We start from the raw sequence: 23,138 nt of genomic DNA, 5'->3' as shown, positions 1-23,138 counted from the left end.
ATCTGTCCGGGCCCCGGGGGATCCAGGGTGAGTCCCGGGGCGGGGGCCAGGATGGAGAGGGCCGGGCGAGGGCGAGGCCTCGCGCAGCGGCCCCTGGCTACAGCGCGCCCCCTCCCCACGCACTCAATATGGCCGGGCGGGGGGCGCGGGGGAGTCGTGGTGACCCCCAGTCGGCTTTCCCCGACCCCCGAGGCGCGGCCGTCCAGCCGGGACCGAGCTCACGCCGGGCCCCTGGGAACCTGATCCCTCTTCCCGGCGAAACTGGATTCGGGGAGCTCTCGGGGGTCGCGCTCCCAGCACCCCCATGTTCCATAGAGGGGAGTGCGGGCTTCCTTCCCCAGTATTTGGAGGTCCACGTTTCTGCCCCTCAGCATGTCCAGGGGCGGTGGTCTTCGTTCCCTCTCTCCAGATGCTCCTTGGGGGGCGCCTTTTCTCCCGCCAAGATTGTGGGGCTCGGGCGATGGGGTCTTTGCCTCTCCGAGGTATCCTCATGTTGAGAGTCCTTGCGCACCTCAGATGAAAGGGGAAGGGGTCTCAAACCTTTCCTTGAGCTCCTGCGCTCGGGGTGCCTCTTCCCCTCCTTCTCCTTCCTCTCTAATGTTCTGGGAAAGCGAGTCACATTTCCCCTTCGCGCAGTCCCTTGAGTTCAGTGGGGCCAGCCCCCCCCACCCCTCCAATACACATGCCCCGCGGAAGCTCTGTGGAGGCAATGGGACCAACAGGGCCCTAAACGTTTTGGGAGCTTGGCTTTGGAATCTCTCGAACCCTAGGAAACCTAGTTCCAGAACAGTTAATCTGCATCTAGGTGTATTTGCTTTTCACCTCGCCTCTCCCACCCTACCCCAGGGGGCCCATTCACTTCGTCACTTTGTGGATGCCTTTCAGGTGACATCCTAGAACCTGCCTCCCACCCCCAAGATCATTTAAAGACCCCAGCACTGGAGCCGCTCCCGGCCCTTGGGCAGGATTTATTTACCTTCCCGCACAGCCCCTTCCCTACACACTCCCCCACCTCACACACCCCTTACCTTCCAAACCCCACAGGCTTCTGCTCCCTGGTAGCACCCGCACCCTTCCCGCTGCAGAGGTAGCCCCTTTCTGTGGGACACTCAGCTGGGTGTCTTGTTTGTGAGGCTTGGGGGGCAGCCTCACAAATGCGTGTTGGCATTGGGGTAGCAGATGAAGGTTATACTTGGCAGTTATATTGAAGTGATTATTGACCCACAGATAGATCTGGGAGAGCTGATCCAGGTCTGTATCGGCTCCCGATGTACAAAGCCTGCTGCTTTGACTTCTCAGCAGCCCCTAACCTTCCAGCGGTGGGAGATCAAATGTATGTCCTGTGGCTCTCTTCTCTCCACTAAAAAGAATGGTTCTTAGGTGGGTTCTGGCTTCCTTCGTAAACCAGACAATCAACAAAAGACCTCATCCCACTTTGGAGTCTCAAAAACAAGTTCATTACCTCCAGCCTTGATATTTGTTCCCAGTGGTGCAGCCTGTGCGGTGGGGTCTTTGTTCACAGGCTAATGCTTCTGCTAAGTCACCTCACGCGTGTTCCTGGGTCTTCGCTGCTCTGTGGCATAGGTAATGCGTCGTGGGGTCTGATAGACATGGTGAAGGTGTATGTACACAGTCTGACATTGGTGGTAAATTAATGGTTTTCATGAATGTTGTTTGCTGGGCCTTATTATGGGCCATGTTCTTGGAGTGTGTAACACGATGTTATTTCTCTAGTAGGGTAGTAAGTAAGGAGACTCAGCCTTCAGGTTTGTTATTTTACATGTGATGAATAAATCTTTAAATTCCTTCCATAGGAATTTGTATCCTGTTCCTAATATATCCAAGATTTTTAACAGCCGTGTCCCTGTTGGTTTGGTGTAGTGTCTGGTGGGATATTTCTTGTTGTGAGCCTTGAATGTTTAATTGATAATCCAGCTGGTTCTGAATGGGGCAGAGTTCATTTTCCGTAACCTTCCTGAAATGGATGTTGTTGGCGTGAGGATGGGTGGGCATGATAGGAAGTTGCTTTCTTTTTTTGGTAAATTGGGAATTAGGTTGTGTGTCCAGTAAGCATTCTCGAAGGCCTTTAAATTTGGCCAGACACTACAGTTTTTTCCGGGACACATCTAGTTGCCAATAGTGCATGCTACAGAGACCACTGTTGCAAAAGGCTTCAAGTAAGACATCAGTTCTGGGAAAATAGAGGCTGTGGGATAACAAGAAGTTGATTGCTGTCCTCCCCTGCACTTCCTCTGTTGTGATCCTCGAGGCGGGCTGGAGGAATGACAGAACCAGCCAGCCCTGATGCCTGGTACTTGGACAGGACATGAGGGCAGCAAGGGGTCGGTGTCTGCGTTAAATAGTGAACTAATGTCGACTTAGTAAAAGGCCAGTGATAAGAAGCATGAGTTCCAGGTTATAAACAGCATCATTTGATAGGTGGGCCATGTTTTAAGGCCTGCCTTTGGAATTTTCACATTAGTACTTGAGAATGTAAAATTGAATTAGTAGCAGGAGAGCGTGATATTTATTTCTTAAGACAAAAGTAACAAGGGAGACATTTGAGGTTCTGATAGGAATATTTTTAATTTCTGTGAGTAAACTAAAAATTTAATTTCAGGCCAAGTCTTGTAATTTTGTTGAGTGGACATGAATTCGAACTACGGTGAAAGTGAACTCTCATAGAGAAAAAGAGAATCTCAGATTAGTTTTGTTAAGAACTCCGGGAACAGATGTGATTAAAACAATAAAATGGCTACTCTGGTTAAAGGTTAGAGCCAGATGGAGGGAGGAGGCTGGTTTCCAGCCCCTGAACTTTGCTCCCTTACAGGTTGTCCTTGAATAAGGCACTTAACCTTTCTGTGACTGCCTCAGTTTTGCCTCTGTAAAGTAAGGAACTGGTCTGTGTTGCTCTTATTGGGACATTTGTGAGACTGACTTACTGATAGCCAGTTGGCTGGGAGGTATTTTTAGACACAGTTTCTGACTTCAGAGACCAGGCAATGTTGGGTTACTTTTTATCTTATGGGGCAGAGTAATTCTTGGGATTGATAGAAGCATCATATGTCACAGTGTGGTTAATTTCTTCTTCTTTGTGCATTTCTGTGGACCCGGTTCAGATTTCCTCAAGTTAATTTCTGTCTCTTGACAGGCCCTTACATCTTAGGCCGGGCAGCATACCTTTGCTAATCAAAGGCAGTCTGGAGGGAGTGACCTGCTTTAGGCTTTATTGGTTTGGCAAGGTTTTAATTCTTACGCAACGCCGGGTATGTTTATGGCACTATGTAAATGTTACATAAGAACATGGAGGCTGAGAGGTGGCCAGAATGGTGCCTGTGAACACAGGAAGGTTAGACTGAGGACTTCATCTGAAAGGACCTTGGGAATCTGCAGTCAGTACAGGAAGAAGCTGCGCTTCATTTTTGTCTAAAAACCTTTTTAGATGATTGTGTCTTTCAGGTGGACTGCTGTGTTATAAATAGGTTTATTCTCCACCGGTGAGCTAATTGTAACCTTGCTACCAAAATATGAATCAGGAGATGATGATGAGGTGTGCTGCTTCTTCCAGCATGGCCTGTTGAAGCTGCTTGTTGCATTTTGGAGCACGAGTTGAATTGCGTCGCGGTCTGTTCTCATAATAACTCAGGAGTACGGGGTGTTGAGGTGGAATGGAATTCTCAGTCCACGGTGCTTGAGATCGTCTTTATTTCTGAAGGTTAAATTAGAATCCTGAAGTGGCTCTTTTGTTTTAATTTTGAAATCCTTATTGTTTACTGTTCAGTTTTTGCTCAGAGCAGCCGTGAACATTAATTCTGGAATCCCGCCTCTTTGTCTCGAGTTCTTGTGCTATTTGTCTGTTACAGTAGGGTTGATGTAAGAGGGTCTTACCTCATTTTCCTCTCTGTATTCACAAGAAGAAAATCCTGGAGTCCTTTTGCTCATCAGTTCCCCCCGATGCTGGAAGTGCTGCGGGCCTCCGGAGCCCATCAGTTCCGCCTGGCCTAGGAGTGTCCAAACCTTTGAAGGGAATCGGCTCCGGAGCCGTCAGTCCCCGGCAGTCTCGGCTACATTTCTGTCACTCTGCAGGGGCGGCATCACGGCCAGGTTCGAGTCCAGCTCTCGGGTTTTGCTCTCCTCAGCTTCTCTCACACGTGGTTCAACGTGCGGCTGGGCCTGGAGGCAGCATCTCTGCTCTTGCCTGTTCTCTCTGCTTGCTGGCTTTTCCGTCGCGGATAAATACCGTTCCAGAGTGTAGCTTTCTTCTTCCTCTGTAGAGTCTCGGGAGCTTGGTGCAGCTGTGCAGCTGCCATCCCCAGCAGTCTTACCTGCCCACGGGTGTCTGAGACAGCGCCACTTCAGGCAGCTCTGGTGTTCTTTTCGGGTTTTCTTCTCTCTCCACTTAGTCTGAAGCCTGCATTTGTCTCGCTAAATATTTTGAATTTAACACGATGAAAGTAACTGCCTTTCCCTTTAAAGTATCAATCCCCCTGATATTTACACAATTACATATAGGAGGTTTCTTTATTCATTCGGTTGGGTATGTGCCTGGAATGGTTCTTGGCATGAGGAGGTAACAGGGAACAAGGTGGACAAGAATCCCGAACTCTCATGGAACTGACTATTGCAGTGGCTCAGACCGAAAATAAATGAGTAAACACAGTTATCAGTCATGAGGGCTGTGAAGACCATAAAACAGGATGGTGTGCTGGAGTGCGCGGGGGACTGCCACTTCACATCCCTGTCCGCTTCACTGTTTCGTCTGTAAAATGGGGCTAATCCAGTCAGGTTGTGTTATTTGCCGTAACTGTGTTGTGTGAGGCCCACTTGAACACAGGATTCGCAAATACTGGACCACTGCTCCTGGGGGAGACACAAGGTTAGGTCCCTGCAGCTGCTGGTCACACGTTTTCATCAGCTGATCGGTACATAACCTTGTGTTGTTCGTGTTTCTGTTTAAAGACACCTCATTTAATTTACACTGTTGATTCATTAACATTGAACTCAGGGCCAAGAGCACTATAATGCATGCCTGAATGAAGCTTATTCAGTGTATGTATTTTCTTTCTCGTAAGGCATGTCACTGTCTTCTCGAGCTTCGGGACACTAAGCTACTGCCCTTGGGGGCTGTCTTAAACAGTGAAATCACCAAGGAAAAACACAAAAAGCCTGGCACTGAACATACCATGAGAAGGACACATATTAACAGTATGAGCTGAAACAAGAAGCCAGAGCATTGCCTTGTTCAGCCTCAGCGGGAACGTGTGCATTGGGTGACTCAAAGTTTTCACCACTCTGCGCATGTCTGCAAATGACCATGAAAGCACTGAGAGTATTGATTTGGGGGTTATAAATAAATTTTAGCAAGTGGGCAGATTCACAGATACGAATCCACGAATAACGAGAATCGACTGTATCTTGTTAAAAGCCATACAGTGATTGTGGCAGAGAGAAAATTATATGATGTGGAATTCCCAGGATTCCTGAATGGTTTCACTGAACCAAAAGTTTAATGTATACAGTTAAGAGTCCCGTTTCCAGCCCGTGAATAAACTAAACAGGTATATATATATACGTATATCGAATACTGCTATGGTGATCTAAAGGTTCCTTTAACCCTTGAGCACCTACCATATACCTGGCACTGCTGTAGGTGCAGGGATACAACAGTAAGCCAAAGGAGACAAATGCTTTCCTTGGTGAAGTGTACCTTCTGGCTGGTGAAATAGACAATAAAGAAATAAAGTACAGGGTGATTCTGTCTACCACAGTCCCCCCGCTGCTCTCCTCTCCTCAAGTTTCCTAGCCTTAGGTACATACACACCTTTTCCCGGTTACTCAGTCACACATGAATGCAGGTAGTACAGTTGACCCTTGAGCAACGTGGGTATGAACTGCATGGGTCTACTTATACTTGGATTTCTTTCAGTAAATACAGACTAGAGTACTGTACGGTCCAAGGTTGGTTGAATCCGTGGATGCGGAACCACAGATCCAGAGGGATGATTGTTGTGTTATACGTGGGTTTTTGACTCCATGGTGGTCAGTGCCCCTAACCCCTGAGTTGTTCAAGGGTCAACTGTATTGTGAAGGGGTTAAATCAGTGCACCTCCAGGTAGGCAGGCTACCGTGGTGGGCCTGACCTCATCAGGCTAGCCCTTTGAAAGCAGAGCATTTTCTCAGCTGATTGCAGAAGAGGAAGGCAGAGATGCTCCAGCTGGCTTGGAAGAAAGTAAACATCCATGTATGAACTGCCCATGGGAGCCGCATGAGCAGGAGCTGTAGGCTGACCAGGAGCTGAGTGGTCCCTGGCCATCAGCGAGGAGGGGAATGGGGGCTTTAGTCCTTCTTCCACGGGGCATTAGAGTTTGGCAGCAACGAGTGGGTTTGAGAGAGGCCCCAGCCCTAGGTGAGAAAGCAGCCCCAGCTGACATCGGTCATGCTGCACCTGGTCTTCTGCAGAAACTGTGAAATAGGAAATAGGTGTTGTTTTTAAAAATGTGTGTGTGGTGAGTCAGATGGTGATGTGAGGAGAAGGAAAACAGGAGAGGGAAACAACAGAACTCTCCCAAGATAGGCTTGCGGCTCCTTGAGACCTGGTACCCTGTCATCCCATGGATGGACCTTGCATGTGGAAAGAAGTCCTTTGACCACATGTGGCTTTCACCTACTGCCTGTTGCCTTTTCCTAGATATTTGTGAGTGTTTGGCGGAGAGAGGAGATGGTGGGTGCTTTGGAGATAAACTTTTTAGATGGTTTTGATGTTTTGAGTTGAGGAATCTCAACTTGTGAATTGAAGGATATTTTTTTAAATAAGTATTTGTGTCGAACCTGCCTTACCCCAAATCTTTGCATATTGTCTTGGTGTATGTTTGTATACATTACATTCTACACTTGTAGTAGATAAGCTTGAATCACGTTCAGTCAACGTTCATTCCTAATACGCAGGGCCAAGCTTAGTGTTGAGAGGGATACTGAGGAGCGAGTCTGTCCTTGCCATTGAGACGTTTACACACAAATTGACTTCTGCTTGTGAGAAGAACCGTAAAACCACAAAGAGCTCTGACCCTTCTCATTCACTAGGATGACAGCAGTGATAAAAGCACCTGATTTACTGAATGTATACTGTCTACTCAAGTGTTACACTGAGCCTTTGTGCTGCATCGCTTACTCTGTACAACTGTTCTCTGAGGCACTCTCATCCCCATTTTACAGATGAGAAAACTGGGACATAGAGAGGTTAAGCGGTGGGCCTAAAGTCTGTCTGACTCCAAAGCATATGCTCTAAATCCTGCACTCTACTGTGTACTGTAATGACTGTTAAAGTAGCTTTCTAACCAGTCCCTGCCTCCTGTCTCTCCCTTGTCATCCTTCCTACCACTGGATTTAACTTTGGAAAGTGCACCTTCTGTGTCACTTTTTTGTGGCCTCCAGGATCAGCTCCAGACCCCTTAGCCTGGCATCACAATCCATGCAGTCTGGCCTAGTCTCCCTTACTGCCCTTGTCTCTGACTGGAACCATGGCGCTGTTGTCACATCTCTTTACTTTGGACCTAACACGCCTTGTGCTTTTCTTGGTCTTGGCCTTCTCTTCTTAGCCTAGTCCAAATCCAGCCATCCTCCAGTGTGGGACCCACTTTGTCTTCCTCCTATCCCCCAGCCAGTGACTCCATCCTCTCTGCTTTTCTCTTTGGTCCATATCAGTGGTATAGAGGTTCACACTGGTTTATAGTTTTCTGCTTCTCCCACTCTCGCTTCTCTACCCCCTAAAAATTGATGCTAGGAGCTACCTTATTTTTCTTTATATGTCTTCGTCCTATCACAGAGCCTTGCGTATTTTAAGTACTTAATAATTTAATTGAATTCATTCGTCTCTTTTCCATCCTCTCAGCAAAATCCTAGGTAAATAATTCTAGTTCTGTCCTGCTGTAATTTTATTGTCTCCTGTATGTACAGTTTTTATCCCAGTCTTTCAAAATGCTGCAAACATTTGTGACTTGCTTGGAACATCCTAATCACACTTCCTACCTCACCTCTTGCATCTCTGTTTATTCTACCACCTACCCATTTTATTCCAGCCAGATGAACTTGATCTCAACCTCTAGTTTTATTCTCCGTCCTGGCTGATTTTGTTTTCTCCTTCATTGTCCCAGTTGCCTGAAACAGTCATTCCTATCCCTCTTCTCCCTCAAAACTGTGATGTACACTGTGGCCTCTCCACACATCCATAGTATAGTAAGTAGGTCAGGAAGCAAATAGGACTGCCACTGATAAATACCATCCCCTGCTCTAATGAGCCACGAGTGTGTCTGCTTAAGTACAGCAAAGAAAGAAAACAGAATGGTTGTACACGTCAATATAAACGTGTCAGTAAAGGAGAAATACCAAGTTACTAGTAGGCAGTCTGAATGTGACAGCTGAGTCTGTACACTTAGGTCCCAGGAACACTGGACATGCTCTGTCATAGTGATGCCACTCCTTCCAGCTTTACCTTGACGTTCTCCTGGGCAGCAGGTGGGCCCTTGCTAGATGTTCAGGCATTTACCGTCAGCCATAAGTTAAGTCGCAGTGACAGGTCTCCTTAGCATAAACATCAAACGTCTTTTTTGAGTGAGAACAAAGCTTTCATTCTCTAGACCTGAGGCTTAAGGGTGACTTGTTTAAACAGCTCTCTGGGGTTGGGTTTGTCTCCAAGTAGAATGTCAGAAAGGCAGTTTGTAGAATAGATATAGTGTGGAGCTGGCTTTTCAAACACCTTTCTTTTATGCAAAACCCACTCTGAGACCTTTTCCCAGATTGAAATTAAATACCAAGCTTATCAAATGTCTTATTGTTAAATCTGTGCGTTTTCCCCCCTCGTCATACAAATAGCTTCCTTTATTAAGTCAGTTACATTTTTTTCGTAAGTGCTTTTTACCAGTATACTTTTTGGATGTTTTAGATACCACCAACTACACATGTAAAATTTGACTTTATTATGGCTCTTGGGCGCTTAAGAGTTTTTGTTTTGTTTTATTTTAGTGTAGTTTTACAATCTAATTCTGACGATTGTGAAAGCTGGAAATGCAGCTTGAGTCTTTGTTAGTAATAGCGTCTGATTGCCGTATTTTAATGCAGTAGGACTTTTTTGCCTGGTACTGTGTCAGTTCTGCAGCGTCACCCGCTGTCTTCCCCCCAACCCCCCACCCCCCGGAGAAACAAACATTACCTCTACTTTGTGATAGTTTAGTGCCAGACACCTGCATTTTTAAACCCGATTCAAGATTTTCATAAACATTTTGGCAGTTGTCTAAATCAGTAGTTGCTGAACAACTTTTTTCTTTGTTTTTTTTTAAAATTTATTTATTTTTATATTTAGCCGCGTTGGGTCTTCGTTGCTGCACGCGGGCTTTCTCTATTTGCAACGAACGGGGGGCTACTTTTCGTTGCGGTGCGCGGGCTTCTCATCGCAGTGGCTTCTCTTGTTGCAGAGCACGGGTTCTAGGCTCGCGGGCTTCAGTAGTCGTGGCTCGCAGGCTCTAGAGCGCAGGCTCAGTAGTTGTGGAGCATGGGCTTCGTTGCTCCGCAGCATGTGGGAACTTCCCGGACCAGGGCTTGAACCTGTATCCCGTGCATTGGCGGGCGGATTCTTAAGCACTGCGCCACCAGGGAAGCCCTTTCTTTTTTCTTTCTGTCTTCTTAAAGCAGTAAAACTCTTTCAAAAATGAAAATGTAGACAGGTATATAAAATGGATAAAAGCGTGTCCACTCTGGCAGAGCCCCTTCCCTCTCAGATTGCTAGGCTGAGATCTGTTGAATGAGACTTATTAATCGTGGTGCTATTTGCGGATCACTGTGCTGGGTACCAGTGAGAAAATGAAGAAGAGAAGGACACTGGTTCCCTCCTTTAGGAGTTTACAGGTTCCTGGGACATCTGAGAGCCTAGGGACTTGGGAAGGACGCTGTACCTCCATTTTTTTTGGTATGCTCGTGTTAGGTTGTTGTTATTGTTTTGTAATTGAGATTATATTATACATACTATCTTACAGAGATTTATGGTATTTTAAAAATTGTGGTAGAACACATTTAACCATTTTAAAGTGTATAATTCAGTGGTGTTAAGTACCTTCATAATGGTACACAAACCATCACCACTCTCTAGTTCCAGAACTTTTTCTTTACCCTGAAGGAAACCCAGTAACCCATTAAGCCAGCATTCCCCATCTTCTCCCCCAAGCCCCTAACAACCACTAATAATGCTTTCTGGATATTTAATGTAAATGGACCCATACAGTATGTGGCTTCTTTCAATTAACATAATGTTTCAGAGTTCATCCACAGTGTAGTGAATATCAGTAGTTTATCCCCCTTTATAGCTGAATAACACTCCATCATATGACTATACCACATTTTGTTTATCCGTTCTATGTTTGGTGGACATTTGGGTTTCCACCTTTTGATGGTTGTGAATAGTGCTGTTACGAACATTCGAGTACAAGCTTTTGTTTAAACACTTGTTTTCAATCTTCTGGATATACACCTAGGAGTGGAATTGCTGGGTTATATGGTAATTCAATGTTTAACTTACCGAGGAACCATCAAACTGTTTTCTATAGTGGCTGCACCGTTTATGATCCTACTGTCAGTGTATAGGGTCCCAGTTTCCTCTGAGTCTGCACCAGCACTTTCTTATGGCCTTCCTAGTGGGTGTGAAGTGGTTTTGATTTACATTTGAATTTGAAATTCATTTGCATTTGAGATGATGTTGAACATCTTTTCATGTACTTTTTGGTCATTTGTATATCTTTGGAGAAATGTCTGTTCAGGTCCTTTGCCTGTTTTAAAATTATTTTTTGTCGTTGTTGAGGTTTTTTAAATATAAATTTATTTATTTATTTTTGGCTGCATTGGGTCTTTGTTGCTGCACGCGGGCTTTCTCTAGTTGTGGCGAGTGGGGGCTACTCTTCCTTCCAGTGCACGAGCTTCTCATTCTGGTGGCTTCTCTTGTTGCGGAGCACAGGCTCTAGGTGCGTGGGCTTCAGTAGTTGTGGCACGAGGGCTCAGTCGTTGTGGCTCGCCGGCTCTAGAGTGCAGGTTCAGTAGTTGTGGTGCACAGGCTTAGTTGCTCTGCTGCATGTGGGATCTTCCCGGACCAGGGCTTGAACCCGTGTCCCCTGCGTTGGCAGGCAGATTCTTAACCACTGCACCATGAGGGAAGCCCTGTTGTTTAGTTTTAAGAGTTCTTTACATATTCTGGGTGCAAGACCATTACTAGATACATGATATGCAAGTATTTTCTCCCATTCTGTAAGTTCTGTTTTCTTCACTCTTTTGATATTGTCCTTTGAGACACAAAAATTTTTTAATTTGGTGAAGGCCAATTCATCTATTTTTCTTTTGTTGCTTGCGTTTTGGGTGTGATATCTAGGAGACTGTTGCCAAATCCAAGGTCATGAAGATATACCCCTATTTTCATTTTAAAAGTTTTAGAAGTTTTCGAATATAAGTTTTAGCTCTTATATTTAGGTCTTTGACTTACTTTGAGTTAATTTTTGTATATGGTGTGAAGTAATGGTCCAACTTTATTCTTTTGCATGTGGATTTCTGGTTGTCCAGCACCGTTTGTTGAAGACTAGTCTTGCCACCCCCAAAATGTTGTAGACACTCTTGTGTAAAATCAGTTGATGACAGATGTATAGATTTGTTTCTGGACTCTCAATTCTATTCCATTGATTTATAGTCTGTACTTCGGGGAGTAGCATACTGTTTTGATAACTGTAGCTTTGTAGTAAGTTTTAAATCAGGATGTGTGAGCCCTCCAACTTTGTTCTCTTTCTCTTTTTTTTTTCCTCCCAAGATCATCTTGGCTATTCAGGATCACAGAGTTGTGTAGAATTGTAGTCTTTGTTCTATCCCAAGTAAGCTGTAGGGAGTTTGGATAGGGTCCATGGAAGAATAATTAAAATAATCATGGGTTGTAATAGGCTGTTCTTATCAGTTTGGCCTGCCTGATGGATGCTGCCATCTGGTAAGATGAGGGCTCAGAGGCAGCTTATGATCAAGTTGTAAAATCGTGAGGAGGAAGGGTGGCACGGGCTATTTGGGCACCACATTTTAGCTCCTGTAGAACTAGAAGGTTGCCCAGTGAAGCTTGGAAGAGGCAGGTTTAGTGTCCCTAAATGGGACCCTGTTCCACGCTAAATGGATGAAACTTACCATCCCCAAGGAGCATATACATAAGCTAAAAATCATAGAAACTGTAGCTTTAAAACATTCGTGGACCTTCATCTACCAGCACAAAGGTGGGTGTTTTGCAGCATGCCTCTTACCTTTTGAGGTCGGTGCCCCCACCCTGCTCCTCCCACATCCTGTCCCCCGGTGATGTGGATTGAGTGGCTGTGAGTTTAGTCCTGGATGGTGGTTCTTGGGAATTTCCAGTAAGCAACAGCCTTACTGTATCCTGCTAGAGTATGCCGTGGGCAGGAGAGAGGGGCCTGCGGTGGGGGTGCCTTTGCTCAGGCCCAGTGTGTTAGTGCCTACATAACATGCAGTGAGACAGAGTCTGCCCAGGTCGGGACTTGTCAGCCTTCCTCCAAACACATCCTGTCTCACAAATCAAATTTGCTTTGACATCCTACCACAGACCGCCTTCTAATCACACTTTGGCACCACGTTCAAATCCTGCCAAAATGTCTTTAGTTCAGGTTTGACTAGCTTGTTAGTAACAAAATGCTGTGCTAGTGAGAATTTCACTCTGACCACTTTTTAATTGCTTTTCTGTAGATTGGTTTTGTTACTCTTCTGCCATTGGCTTTCCCGATTGTGTTGTTTCTACTACGTAACTCTTTGGTGATGGAACACTGAGAGTTTTAGGTACGTGTTGTTTATGTACACATGTGTAGTAGGCGGATTTCACCTGATGTGTCACTATGAAACAGATTATAAAGAGCTGTTATCATTAGTCCAGATTTAACTTTTCAAAGAAATCAAAATTAGGTTTGTGATTTAGTGTCCTAGTAGAGTTTTAGTAAATTCAGATGTTTTGTAATTTTATTGTCACTTACTTTGTTTCAATGAAAAATGAATATTAACAGAAGACAATTTAAAGACTAGTCTGCCTTTAAAGTTCAGGAAAAGGTATATGGAATTAAAGCAGAACTTCCCAGTGTTGAATCAGTGATCCAGACAATGTGAATTTAAAAACAAAAGTTGATTCAGATTTCAAGTGGAGGATTTTAGAGGTCATCTGGTTCAACCCCTTCTTTCTGGTTAATGGTGAGGAAAATGAGGTTCAGGAAGGTTAAATGAATTGCCCAAAACCACGCGACCAGTTACTGGCAGAGCTGAGACTCAAACAGCAGTTCCTTGCTGTGGTCTTGCTGTCACTTGGCACTTCCTAATTAGTGGTTCGAGAGACACATTGTACGTGGATGTGTTTACTTGAGTTTTACATTGAAGGGAGGGATTAAAATTCATTGAGCATCTATTTGCTAAGCACTTTTTAAATCTCTTATTTCATGTGATTCTTACATAGTCCTGTGAACTAATTAACAGTCCCACTTTACAGATTAGGCAGCTGGGGTGCAGGAAGGTTACTGACTTGCTCGAGGCCATGTGACTAACACTAGAGCTGGTATTTGAGCACTGGGTCTGTGTGGCCTGTTCCTGCCTTGATGCTCTGCTGTGGCTCTAGTGACAGTGACTAACTGAACCTCTGCAGGGGTGTGGGCAGGTGTGATGGTTATTGCAAAAATAGCTTTTTCAGACTTCTCACTCTGTAAAAGCAGAGATGTACACAGATGTGAGCAGTCTTCTCAGAGTACCCACGGCACTTAGCAGATGTGGGCTGATCTTCATACCATCTCTGTAACATAAATGGTATTTTCTGGCTGGGCGGCCGAAGCCCAGATAGAGTCAGGGGCTTATTGCCCAATCCCTTATCACGAAGCCGCATGGCCCTGCTCCCAGTTCCGTCCTCCGTCCCGTCTAGCATAGATTTCACCACTTTTGTTCTTTCCTGTCTTACACCAAGATTGTTTAAGTACTTCCCAAAAATAATGAGCCACGTGTGGGTGTGCTCATTCTCCAGAATGAATCACTGTGAAAGAGGCCATGAACCAAGGAAAGGAGAGTGCATGTCTGGGAGCAGAGGCTCTGGTTCCCTGCCTGCTAATTGACGGACTCCGAAGTGAGCTGCTTTTCCAAAGGCGGCTGCGGGTCTGGCCCGCGTGTCCCACTGTGCTCAGAATAGCCCTCTGGGAGTTGTTCGCTTTCCCTTCTTGCTTCCCAAAATAGACCTGAGGCTGTTCTCATCGCCGGACGTCGGGGCGCGTGTATTGAGAGGTGTGCGCGCCACGGGGACCCCTTTTGTGCCCGAACGTCCCCGTTGACACAAAGAGGAATGGGCGTTTGCACTCGTGGATGAGTAGTCAGGACTCCAGGGTGAGTCACAGAGGTTTGGGCAGTGTGTTCTGAGAGTCGCAGAAGTAAATTTCAGTTAGCAAGAAGAAGGAAATTTAGGAGGAATTTACTTTTAAAATTCCTTTTATGTTTGGGATCCTAGTCTAAAGGGTACCTGCTTTAAACTTCCTGCCTTTAAAATATAACACTACCCGAGCCCTTCAGCAGGTAGCTGCGTGTTTTGGAATTTCTCCCAGAAGAAAGGGTTCTGATCAGACGCTGTGAGAAAAATCCCACAGGCGGTGCAGTGAAGATCCACACTGTCCGTTTACCTGTCTGTGCTCGCCCTCCTTTGTTTCCTTGGTGGGGATGGCAAGGATCGTGTCACTTACAGAAAGCCTGGGGAAGGAGGGGGTTGGACCCTGAGATATTTAGAATCTGTCTTTGGACTTGAAAAGCCAGGAGATGCCTTCCAGTGTTTTAGAGGAAGAGACAAAGATAGACTGTTTACAGCCGAAAGGGGTGAGTTACGACAGGCTGGTTTTTCACGGGACTGGTCATAAATGTCTCTTCTCCAGGGGCCATAGTTTGAATATGTTCCCTCTTGGGATCCAGATAGTATTCGCTTAGTGTCCAGTCGGGGCCTCGGGTGGGCCCTGCCACCTGCATCCCCGCGGGGTGAATGCTTTGTTCAGCACTGTGAGTCCCACCCTCAGTATCCTAGTGGCTCAAGTCACCCTCCTGCCCATCCCAAGGGGTCAGGGCTGGGTTAGGCTCATGGGAGACAGTGCTGGGGAGAACCAACGGCTGCTGTCTGTGCTATTCTTGTTAGACGGATAAATAAAGGATTTCAGATTCCAGGACTGCCGAGCTGGCTTTCAGAGGCACCAAATTCATTTACAGTAATTTCCTGTCAACAGTGCACACTTACGGATAATACACACCCAGCCAAACTCACTAGTTCCAGAGATGATTGTGTGCACTACCTATTTGAAAGAAAAAAAAATTTATACATACATATATATATATATATATATATATATATATATAGTGCTTTTAAAAATGATATCCAGGGCTTCCCTGGTGACGCAGTGGTTAAGAATCCACCTGCCAATGCAGGGGGCACGGGTTCAAGCCGTGGTGTGGGAAGATCCCACATGCCGCAGAGCAACTAGACCCGTGCACCGCAACTACTGAGCCTGTGCTCTAGAGCCCATGAGCCACAACTACTGAGCCCGTGTGCCATAACTACTGAGCCTGCGCTCTAGAGCCCGTGCTCCTCAACAAGAGAAGCCACCGCAATGAGAAACCTGCACACCGCAACAAAGAGTAGCCCCCGCTCGCCACAACTAGAGAAAGCCCGCGCACAGCAACGAAGACCCGATGCAGCCAAAAATAAATAAATAAGATAAATAAATTTAAAAAAAAATAATAAATAAAAAAATAAAGTGATATCCAGTTGTCTTTCAGAATGGGTTAGATTTATTGAGCACTTTCTGTACATTAGCTCATTTAATCCTCACAATGACTGTATGAAGTAGGCACTAATATTATCTTCTTTGGAGGGTGTTCTTTTTGCCCCCTCTTGAGAGGGGCACCTGCTGGGGACTAAAGGATGGAGGAGGTTGTTGGACTAGTCGGGAAGCTTTTCAAAGGAAGTGACGTTTAAGCTGACTCTTAAAGAACTTGTAAGCATTAGCTAGGAAAAAAAGCATTGCAGCAAAAGCATGTGTGAGAGCACGCACACTGCATTCAGGAAACTGTGGGCGTTCCTGGTGCAGAGAAAGGAGATGGGGTTGATGATGGATGGCTCCAGGGAACCCGGGTGGTGTCAGCTAGAGTACGTGGGGAGAGGGGTCCTCTAGTCTCCGAAGGGAAGGTGCCTTCCTCCCATCCTCGGGCTTTCCTAGCCACAAAACAATTTTTTTTAATAAGTCAAAGTCTAAAAGTTAAAAAGGCAGTTTCTCTGTTTCTTGTAGGCATAAACTAGAGCACTTAGAGGACAGTGGTGGGACCCAGAAAGCCTTGTTGTGAGCAGAATAAACAGGTGCAAAGGTTGGGCCCCCACTGACGATGTCATCTTTCTGGCCCCATCTCTGTAAAAGCGCCTTATTTTGGAACATCAAGTGTGCTGGGGGATTGTATTCTAAGTCTGGGAAAGGACCTGGGATAAGACCTCACCATTAATGTCAGTGTCCGCTCCCAAACTTCCCTCAGCTCTGCTCTGTGCGTGCACCAGCTGCTTACAGGCCAACTACACGTGTGAGACAGATGGGGCCTGCATGGTTTCCATTTTCAACCTGGACGGGATGGAGCACCATGTGCGCACCTGCATCCCCAAAGTGGAGCTGGTCCCCGCCGGGAAGCCCTTCTACTGCCTGAGCTCCGAGGACCTGCGCAACACGCACTGCTGCTACACTGACTTCTGCAACAAGATCGACCTGAGGGTGCCCAGCGGTGAGTGGACACCCTTGTTGGACTATTGGCTCATCGTGGAGGTAGGGCACCCCTGTCATTTTCATCCTTCCCTACTCTGCCCCCACCCCTTTGTTGGAGGATAGGTAAAGGTGCCTTTTTGATGCTCCCGGAGGTGACATGGGATGGCATTCCTCCCAGGTCCGGTCTGTAGGTCCGAGGATGGGGGAAACAGATTGTCGAGTGAGCCGCAGAGGTGAAAGCTGCGATGTGGGTCGTGGCTGAGTAGCCACTGGTGGCTGGTGAGATGTGGAAGAGCCAGGCAGGGGTCCCCACGGGAGGGCCTGGGGCTGATCCCGAAGGAGGCGGCCCCTAAGCCATCTGAAGGAAGCTTCTGGTGTGATGGTGATGGCAAAATGGGAAGAGGAACTAGAGCTGGAAAGGACGGCCATCAAGGCTGAGGAGTATCAGACACCACCCTTCGCAGGTCCGCCACTTAGGAGGTATGACTGGAGAGGTGAGAGGAGGAAGAGAGAGACCAGGCCGAGCTTCAGGAGCCCGTCACAAGTCGGGGAGCAGAACATGGCATGTGCCTGGGGCGTGGAGGTGGGAAGAGCGCCATGAAATGCTGTGAAATTACAGAGCGGGTTGTGGGTTTGACTGTTGCAAAGGGTACCTTAACTAGAGAGGTTTGTATCTGAGAGCATCCAGGCAGATACAGAGCCCAGTAAGACCAGAGAGATCAAGGGCACCTTGAACACAGGGAGAGGAAAAGGGCGTTTCCACCTGGAGGGAGGAGCCGGGGAAAAATGAGGCCATGGCGTTCCCTCATTTTTACTCTGTTCTTTCCCTCTCCTCTCTCACCTGACCCAGGTCACCTCAAGGAGCCTGAGCACCCCTCCATGTGGGGCCCTGTGGAGCTGGTGGGCATTATAGCCGGCCCAGTGTTCCTCCTGTTTCTCATCATCATCATTGTTTTCCTTGTCATTAACTATCATCAGCGCGTCTATCACAACCGCCAGAGGCTGGACGTGGAGGACCCCTCGTGTGAGATGTGTCTCTCCAAGGACAAGACGCTCCAGGATCTCGTCTACGACCTCTCCACGTCGGGGTCTGGCTCAGGTACCGCTTCTTCAGGCCTCGTGTCTGCTGTTGGCCTCCATCACTGCCTCCCAGCAGGATGGAGTGTTCAGGAAGGAGGCTGGCCATTTGCTTTCATAATTCCCCTTCTTTGGGAGTCTGACACGTAATAAGATAAGACAGTGGGGTTCACAGAAAATCTTTCATTCTCTGGAATCCCAAAGGTCAGGTGCAACACTCTCCATTCCAGGATCCCTGCCTCTCCAAGTCTTGTAGCCGCACATCTATTAAACTTCACCTGGTTCCACCTGAGCAGTGGCGTACTCAGTTCCAGGGCCCCTTTGGAGAAACAGGAGTGTGCCGGGTTCCTGTGAGGCGGTGGCAGCTAGTCATTGACCTGCGAGCAACCGCAGGGGGAGTTTAAGGACACCGAGTAAAGCCGAGAGCCTGGCTCGGGTGAATCATTGACTTGTGCCAGTTGCCCAGGGGTTTTCGGTGGCGGTTGAAATAAAGGCAGCTGGGGCCTCCAGCATGGCGCCAGCACCACTTCCAGAGCTGCCTGTTAGCGACCAAGCCTTTCTTAGGTGGACCTTGACTTGAGACTAGAATTTAGGATAAAGAGAGTTGGGTTGTCTCAGTCTCAGGGTAGAGCTCAGCTAGCTAGTAGACGTGGCTATGACTGCAAAAGAGTCTTTTTGTGAAGACAGACGATTATTTTAGTGACGGTGGTATTCTCTTCCTATAGAAAAAAATCATCCACAAAGGTCACTGTTGCCATTCTGACTAAGACAGGATCATATTTGTGCGAGCTTTGTGCGTGTTTATGTATGTTTTCTCGCCATGTGACAAGACTCTTCTGTAGGGAAATTATGCCGCCATCAGTCATGGCCAGACATCCCTTCTTGAGCACAGGAACGCTGTGAGCTCTGACATCTCCTGAGTTTCTGTGGTTTTGCCTTTATTAAGCTCTGCAGTAGAGAGTGCCAAGATGATGGATATATTTTTAAAAGCTGCATATTTTTGGAAGAGAGAAAATATATGGCTTGTTCTTTGCTGAAGGAGGGTAGGGCAGTGGTTAGAACTGACTGACTCTGTGACCTGACTTGCTGCTGGAGGAGGGTTGCTCGGGGTTTTTGGAGTCTTGTAAGATCAGGATTAGCTGAGGTTAGGGCAGGTCCGGGGCAGTTACCCGGTCATCTGGAGTAAAATGATTAATAACTGTTCCTCTCTGGATGGTTTAGTCCGTTCTTAATTCAGAATATGCAAAGCTTCCAAGGTGCTGGAGTTTTAATTCTGTGGACTTAAAGTAATAAGTCCTTGCTGTTTTTTTTTTGTTTTGTTTTTTTGTGGGTTTTTTTTGGCGGTACGCGGGCCTCTCACTGCTGCGGCCTCTCCCGTTGCGGAGCACAGGCTCCGGACGCGCGGGCTCAGCGGCCATGGCTCACGGGCCCAGCCGCTCCGCGGCATGTGGGATCTTCCCGGACCGGGGCACGAACCCGTGTCCCCTGCATCGGCAGGCGGACTCCCCACCACTGCGCCACCAGGGAAGCCCAGTCCTTGCTGTTTGTGTGACGTTCAGTTCACACTAACCAGTACGAGTTGAATACCCTCTGGGTGATACAGGGTGAACAAAATGAGAAAGAGGCCGAGCCAGGATGGGAGAGAAGAGATTGTGGAGAAGGGTCTCACAGACGAGGTCGTGTCTAAAGGGCTCACGAGTCGGACGTTTTGAGAGTGGTAAGAGGGCAGGGAACATTCCAGGCCGAGGGAAAACCCTTGAGCAAAAGAAGGACAGAAAGGCATGAACGCTCACTGGGTGTTTAGGGAATGATCAAGAGGCCAGCACGCCGTCCCCAGGCCAGGGTGGGAAAGCCTCGGGCTGCTGTGCTTTATGCCCCCTGTTGGGGAGGGCAGGGCAAGGCGGGTGAGCTGGGAGGCGCAGAGGCCCACTGGAAATCTTTCAAAGGAGGGCGGGGACAAGGGCCAGCGAGCGGGGACCTGGAGAGGAGGGGGCTGCATCGAGAAGCATTTGGTGGCTCTGTACTGTGGGAGTTCAAAGCATAAACCTTAGAGTCGGTCTTAGATGCTTTGCCATTTACAGCTCGTAGGAATTCGAATGAGTTACTTAACCTTCCCTCTTGACGCTTAGTTTTCTCGTTTGTCAAATGGGCATAATAACACCTACCGTATAGGTGGTTGTGAGGAAATGAGACCATTTATGCAGGTGCCTCCTGCATAGTATTAAACATACAGTACACAGCTTAGGGGTTAACGACACGTTATTTGTTGGTCAGGGAGAGGGAGAGAGTTAAGGGTCACGATGGTGGGGGTGATTGGAGAGACAGGGAGACACTTACTGCATGGGTCAAATGAGGCGATAAACGAGTCCTATAAAGACAGTAAATGTAATCTTAGAATAAGCCTGGGTAGCCCCCCGTCCTGCATCTGGAGCTCCCAGTGAGCAGAACTTTGTTCTCCCTGGAGAGAGGTGGGAACCTGGTGGACCCTGACCACACGTCGGCTTTCATGGGCCACGCAGCACTGCCCTCCAGTGGCCAATGAGTGGAGCAGCAGAGGCGGCCCCCAGCACTCAAACCTCCGCTTTCCTCTTCCACATAAAGCAGCTGTAGGTGGATTGGCCCTGGCGGAGGCTGGCTGAAGAGTTAGTACATCCGGTCAGACATTTACATTCAGATCTGTCGTCCGTACTAACTGGGAGGAGAAATCGCTTAGATGAGGAGGAGCTAATCGTATACATTGCCCCGTCCTCGCTCACTCACTCTCAGCGCTGCCCAGCGTAGACTTCCGGAGGATTACCTGGACGGATGTAGGGGCAGCCGAGCTCTCCGTGGTCATTGGACCAGTGTAGAACGGAGGCACTGTGATAAGGGCTTTTCCAGTGTGGCAGTGAGAGTGGGCGTTGCAAAGTTCAGCAAATGCACAAATGTCTGCTTTCTTTCCATTCTTTGGTCCGTAGGGTTACCCCTTTTTGTCCAGCGCACAGTGGCCCGAACCATCGTTTTACAGGAGATTATTGGCAAGGGCCGGTTTGGAGAAGTGTGGCGCGGCCGCTGGAGGGGTGGTGACGTGGCTGTGAAAATATTCTCTTCTCGTGAAGAGCGGTCTTGGTTCCGGGAAGCAGAGATATACCAGACAGTCATGCTGCGCCATGAAAACATCCTCGGGTTTATTGCTGCTGACAATAAAGGTAAAGGGCTGGGTTTGGATACAGGGTGTCGCCAAGCCAACAGTAGGCCCAGATGGAGGAGTGACTGTGGAAACTGAACGTTTGTGGGATAGCACAGTGTTGTTTGCCTTTATAGTTATTACCCACAGCAAGAGGATCTGAGTAAGGCGATGGTTTTCAAACTTCTCTTCTATGAAAAGCTTGTACAGAAATCCAGGTTATTAAGCAAGTAGATAAGCAGTTATTAAGCAGATAAGTAAACCCTCATCCTACCTGCTCACTTTCCCTTCTGTGATACTCCCAAACCCACCCCTAGGGTAGTCCCTGCAGGGGCTCCAGTAAATTTACCTTCATTCCGGTTGGAACGAAGAAGGGTGGCTTCAACCCCTGCCAGGAAAGGATGGCCCTGGAAAAGCACGCGATCCACACTGTGCAACACACCAGCATCACACACACTATTGCAGTGGAGCGGGTGCAGCAGAGACACGGCCTGCCTCCCCCCAGGTGCTCCCCCGTGGCCTTCAAGCTCGGCTTTTGGTCCGCTTGTACCTGAGGTTCCTTATTTCCTCCTCCCTCTCTCTGCTGATTTTGCTGTAGTTTTTGAGTCTCTCTCGTGTGCCCAGGCACGTGCTCATTTTTAAGGACCTCGCTGACTAGCAAAGAGACAAACTAATGATTGTCTATAGGAAGTAATCAAACAACAGCTGTTCTGGTGAGCGCAAATTGGGGGTGAGATGGGGATCACAGATATCACACCTGAGCTTGACTGAGGCGAAGGTGGCAGGGAGTTGGTCAGAAAGAAAAACGAATGAAAAGAGCACTCCAGACACATGTGCGAAGGGGAAGTGTCTTTGGGAACCTGCAGGTAACTTGGGATGTTCCAGCCAAAGACATGGGTGGAGAGGTGGCAGAGGCCAGATTAGGAGGGGCCTTTCTGAGAGGATTGTATTTTATTATAGAGAGTGGGTAGTAATTGAAATTGCATTCATTTATTCAGTAATATTCACTGGCTGCTGTCTGGTCCTGGAATCATCACATATAAGAAGAACGAGACACAGTCCCTGACCTTACAGTGCCCAGGAAGAGGGGACAGCCGACACCTGGGCAGGTAGCGCACTTGAAGTCAGAAAGACTGTGGGTGAAGGCATTTGCATTTTAGAAGAGTGTCTCCGGCGGTCAGGACACAGTTTGCTCTGTGGTCCAGTAATTTTTAGAAGTTGGTGCTGGCAGAGGCTGTGGAAGATGCTAAGTGTTTGTTTTTCCTTCCTAAAACAACAGCAGGCCACTCATTCCTCACGTTGCCATGGCGGTTTGTAGTAGCCTCAGCTGCCCCCAGGCTGAAGAGACTTGACCTCTCACGCGAGGGAGGAAGGGGAAGAGAGAATTCCTTACTCCCTCTGAGTAAGCCGTGCCTTTTAAAAACAGCATTACCTTCTGATTATTCATTTAAATCTGACATATATTTCAGAGGGTCAAAAGGTGTCTTCCCTTCTAACTTATGGGCAGGGTCCTCAAGATGTCAGGGCTAGTTGAGTGTAAAGGGGTGTGTTCGGTGGACCGCTCGTTCGCAATCAGGGAAACAGAGGCTGGTGCTCTTCCAGGAGCCACCGCCTGTATTGATTCTGGCAGCTTGTGTGAGTAGGATCTGGCTGTTGAAACCCACGCGAGGGCCAGGGGAGGAGGAAGTTCGGACTCCTTTGTTGTTGCCCGTTTAACATGATATGGATGGTACAGCGTCCTGGAGCTAGGGCCAGCTTGGAATTTGGGCGATCTCGATCCAATTTCCCAGTCTTCTTACTGACAGCAGCACAAGCTAATTATTAGACTACCAGCTTTTGGGTTTTCTTTTTCTCCCTCCCTTCTTCCCACTCCTCCTTCCCACTGTACTCTGCATACCCCTCTCCCCTAGTATGAAAGTGTGTGCTCGCCACCTCCCGTTGCTCTTCTGAGGATGAGATGATAAGATTCCTCTCTGGAATACTTGTAAGTGTGCTCTTCGTGCATTGAAAAGCATTTGTGGCCTGGAACACAATAATACGCAAAGGAGCTCTTTCCTCCTCTCACAGAGAGCTCATAGCCT

The 23,138-nt window shown here is 47.5% G+C and overlaps 2 protein-coding genes across 5 annotated transcripts in view; one reads left to right on the top strand and one right to left on the bottom strand.

The window, feature by feature from the left end:
- Window positions 1-10: 10 nt before the first annotated feature.
- The window catches only part of ACVR1B (activin A receptor type 1B), a 32,434-nt gene continuing 9,306 nt past the window's right edge, over window positions 11-23,138 (top strand). Inside the window, exons 1-4 of one of the 4 annotated variants that reach the window (XM_024736553.1) lie at window positions 11-27; window positions 16,594-16,833; window positions 17,665-17,913; window positions 20,849-21,079. In XM_024736553.1, coding sequence (XP_024592321.1) covers window positions 16,659-16,833; window positions 17,665-17,913; window positions 20,849-21,079 — 655 coding nt within the window. In that variant the 5' untranslated portion in view covers window positions 11-27; window positions 16,594-16,658. Of the gene's footprint in view, window positions 28-14,253; window positions 14,419-16,593; window positions 16,875-17,664; window positions 17,914-20,848; window positions 21,080-23,138 lie in introns of those variants that run through there. The other 3 variants (XM_024736555.1, XM_024736554.1, XM_024736556.1) reach the window with 3 other exon arrangements.
- On the bottom strand, window positions 38-1,191 carry LOC112394048 (translation initiation factor IF-2-like). Its single transcript, XM_024736557.1, has 2 exons — window positions 1,029-1,191; window positions 38-511 (listed from the first exon to the last, which is right to left on the bottom strand). The coding sequence occupies exons 1-2, from the start codon at window positions 1,166-1,168 to the stop codon at window positions 124-126; spliced, it is 528 nt and encodes a 175-aa protein (XP_024592325.1). The 5' UTR covers window positions 1,169-1,191; the 3' UTR covers window positions 38-123.

This window comes from Neophocaena asiaeorientalis, unplaced genomic scaffold (assembly GCF_003031525.2).
Source record: "Neophocaena asiaeorientalis asiaeorientalis breed wild unplaced genomic scaffold, Neophocaena_asiaeorientalis_V1.1 scaffold134, whole genome shotgun sequence".
In the NCBI taxonomy this organism is placed as follows: domain Eukaryota; kingdom Metazoa; phylum Chordata; class Mammalia; order Artiodactyla; family Phocoenidae; genus Neophocaena; species Neophocaena asiaeorientalis.
This window is presented reverse-complemented; position numbering and strand designations above follow the sequence as displayed.

Bases quoted from the DNA above. Each gene is read 5' to 3' on its own strand.
- LOC112394048 (XM_024736557.1), bottom strand. From the start codon at position 1,168: ATGCCAACACGCATTTGTGAGGCTGCCCCCCAAGCCTCACAAACAAGA. The intron at 512-1,028 runs GTAAGGGGTGTG...CTTTCATCTGAG, and splicing joins AAGCCTGTGGGGTTTGGAAG to GTGCGCAAGGACTCTCAACA.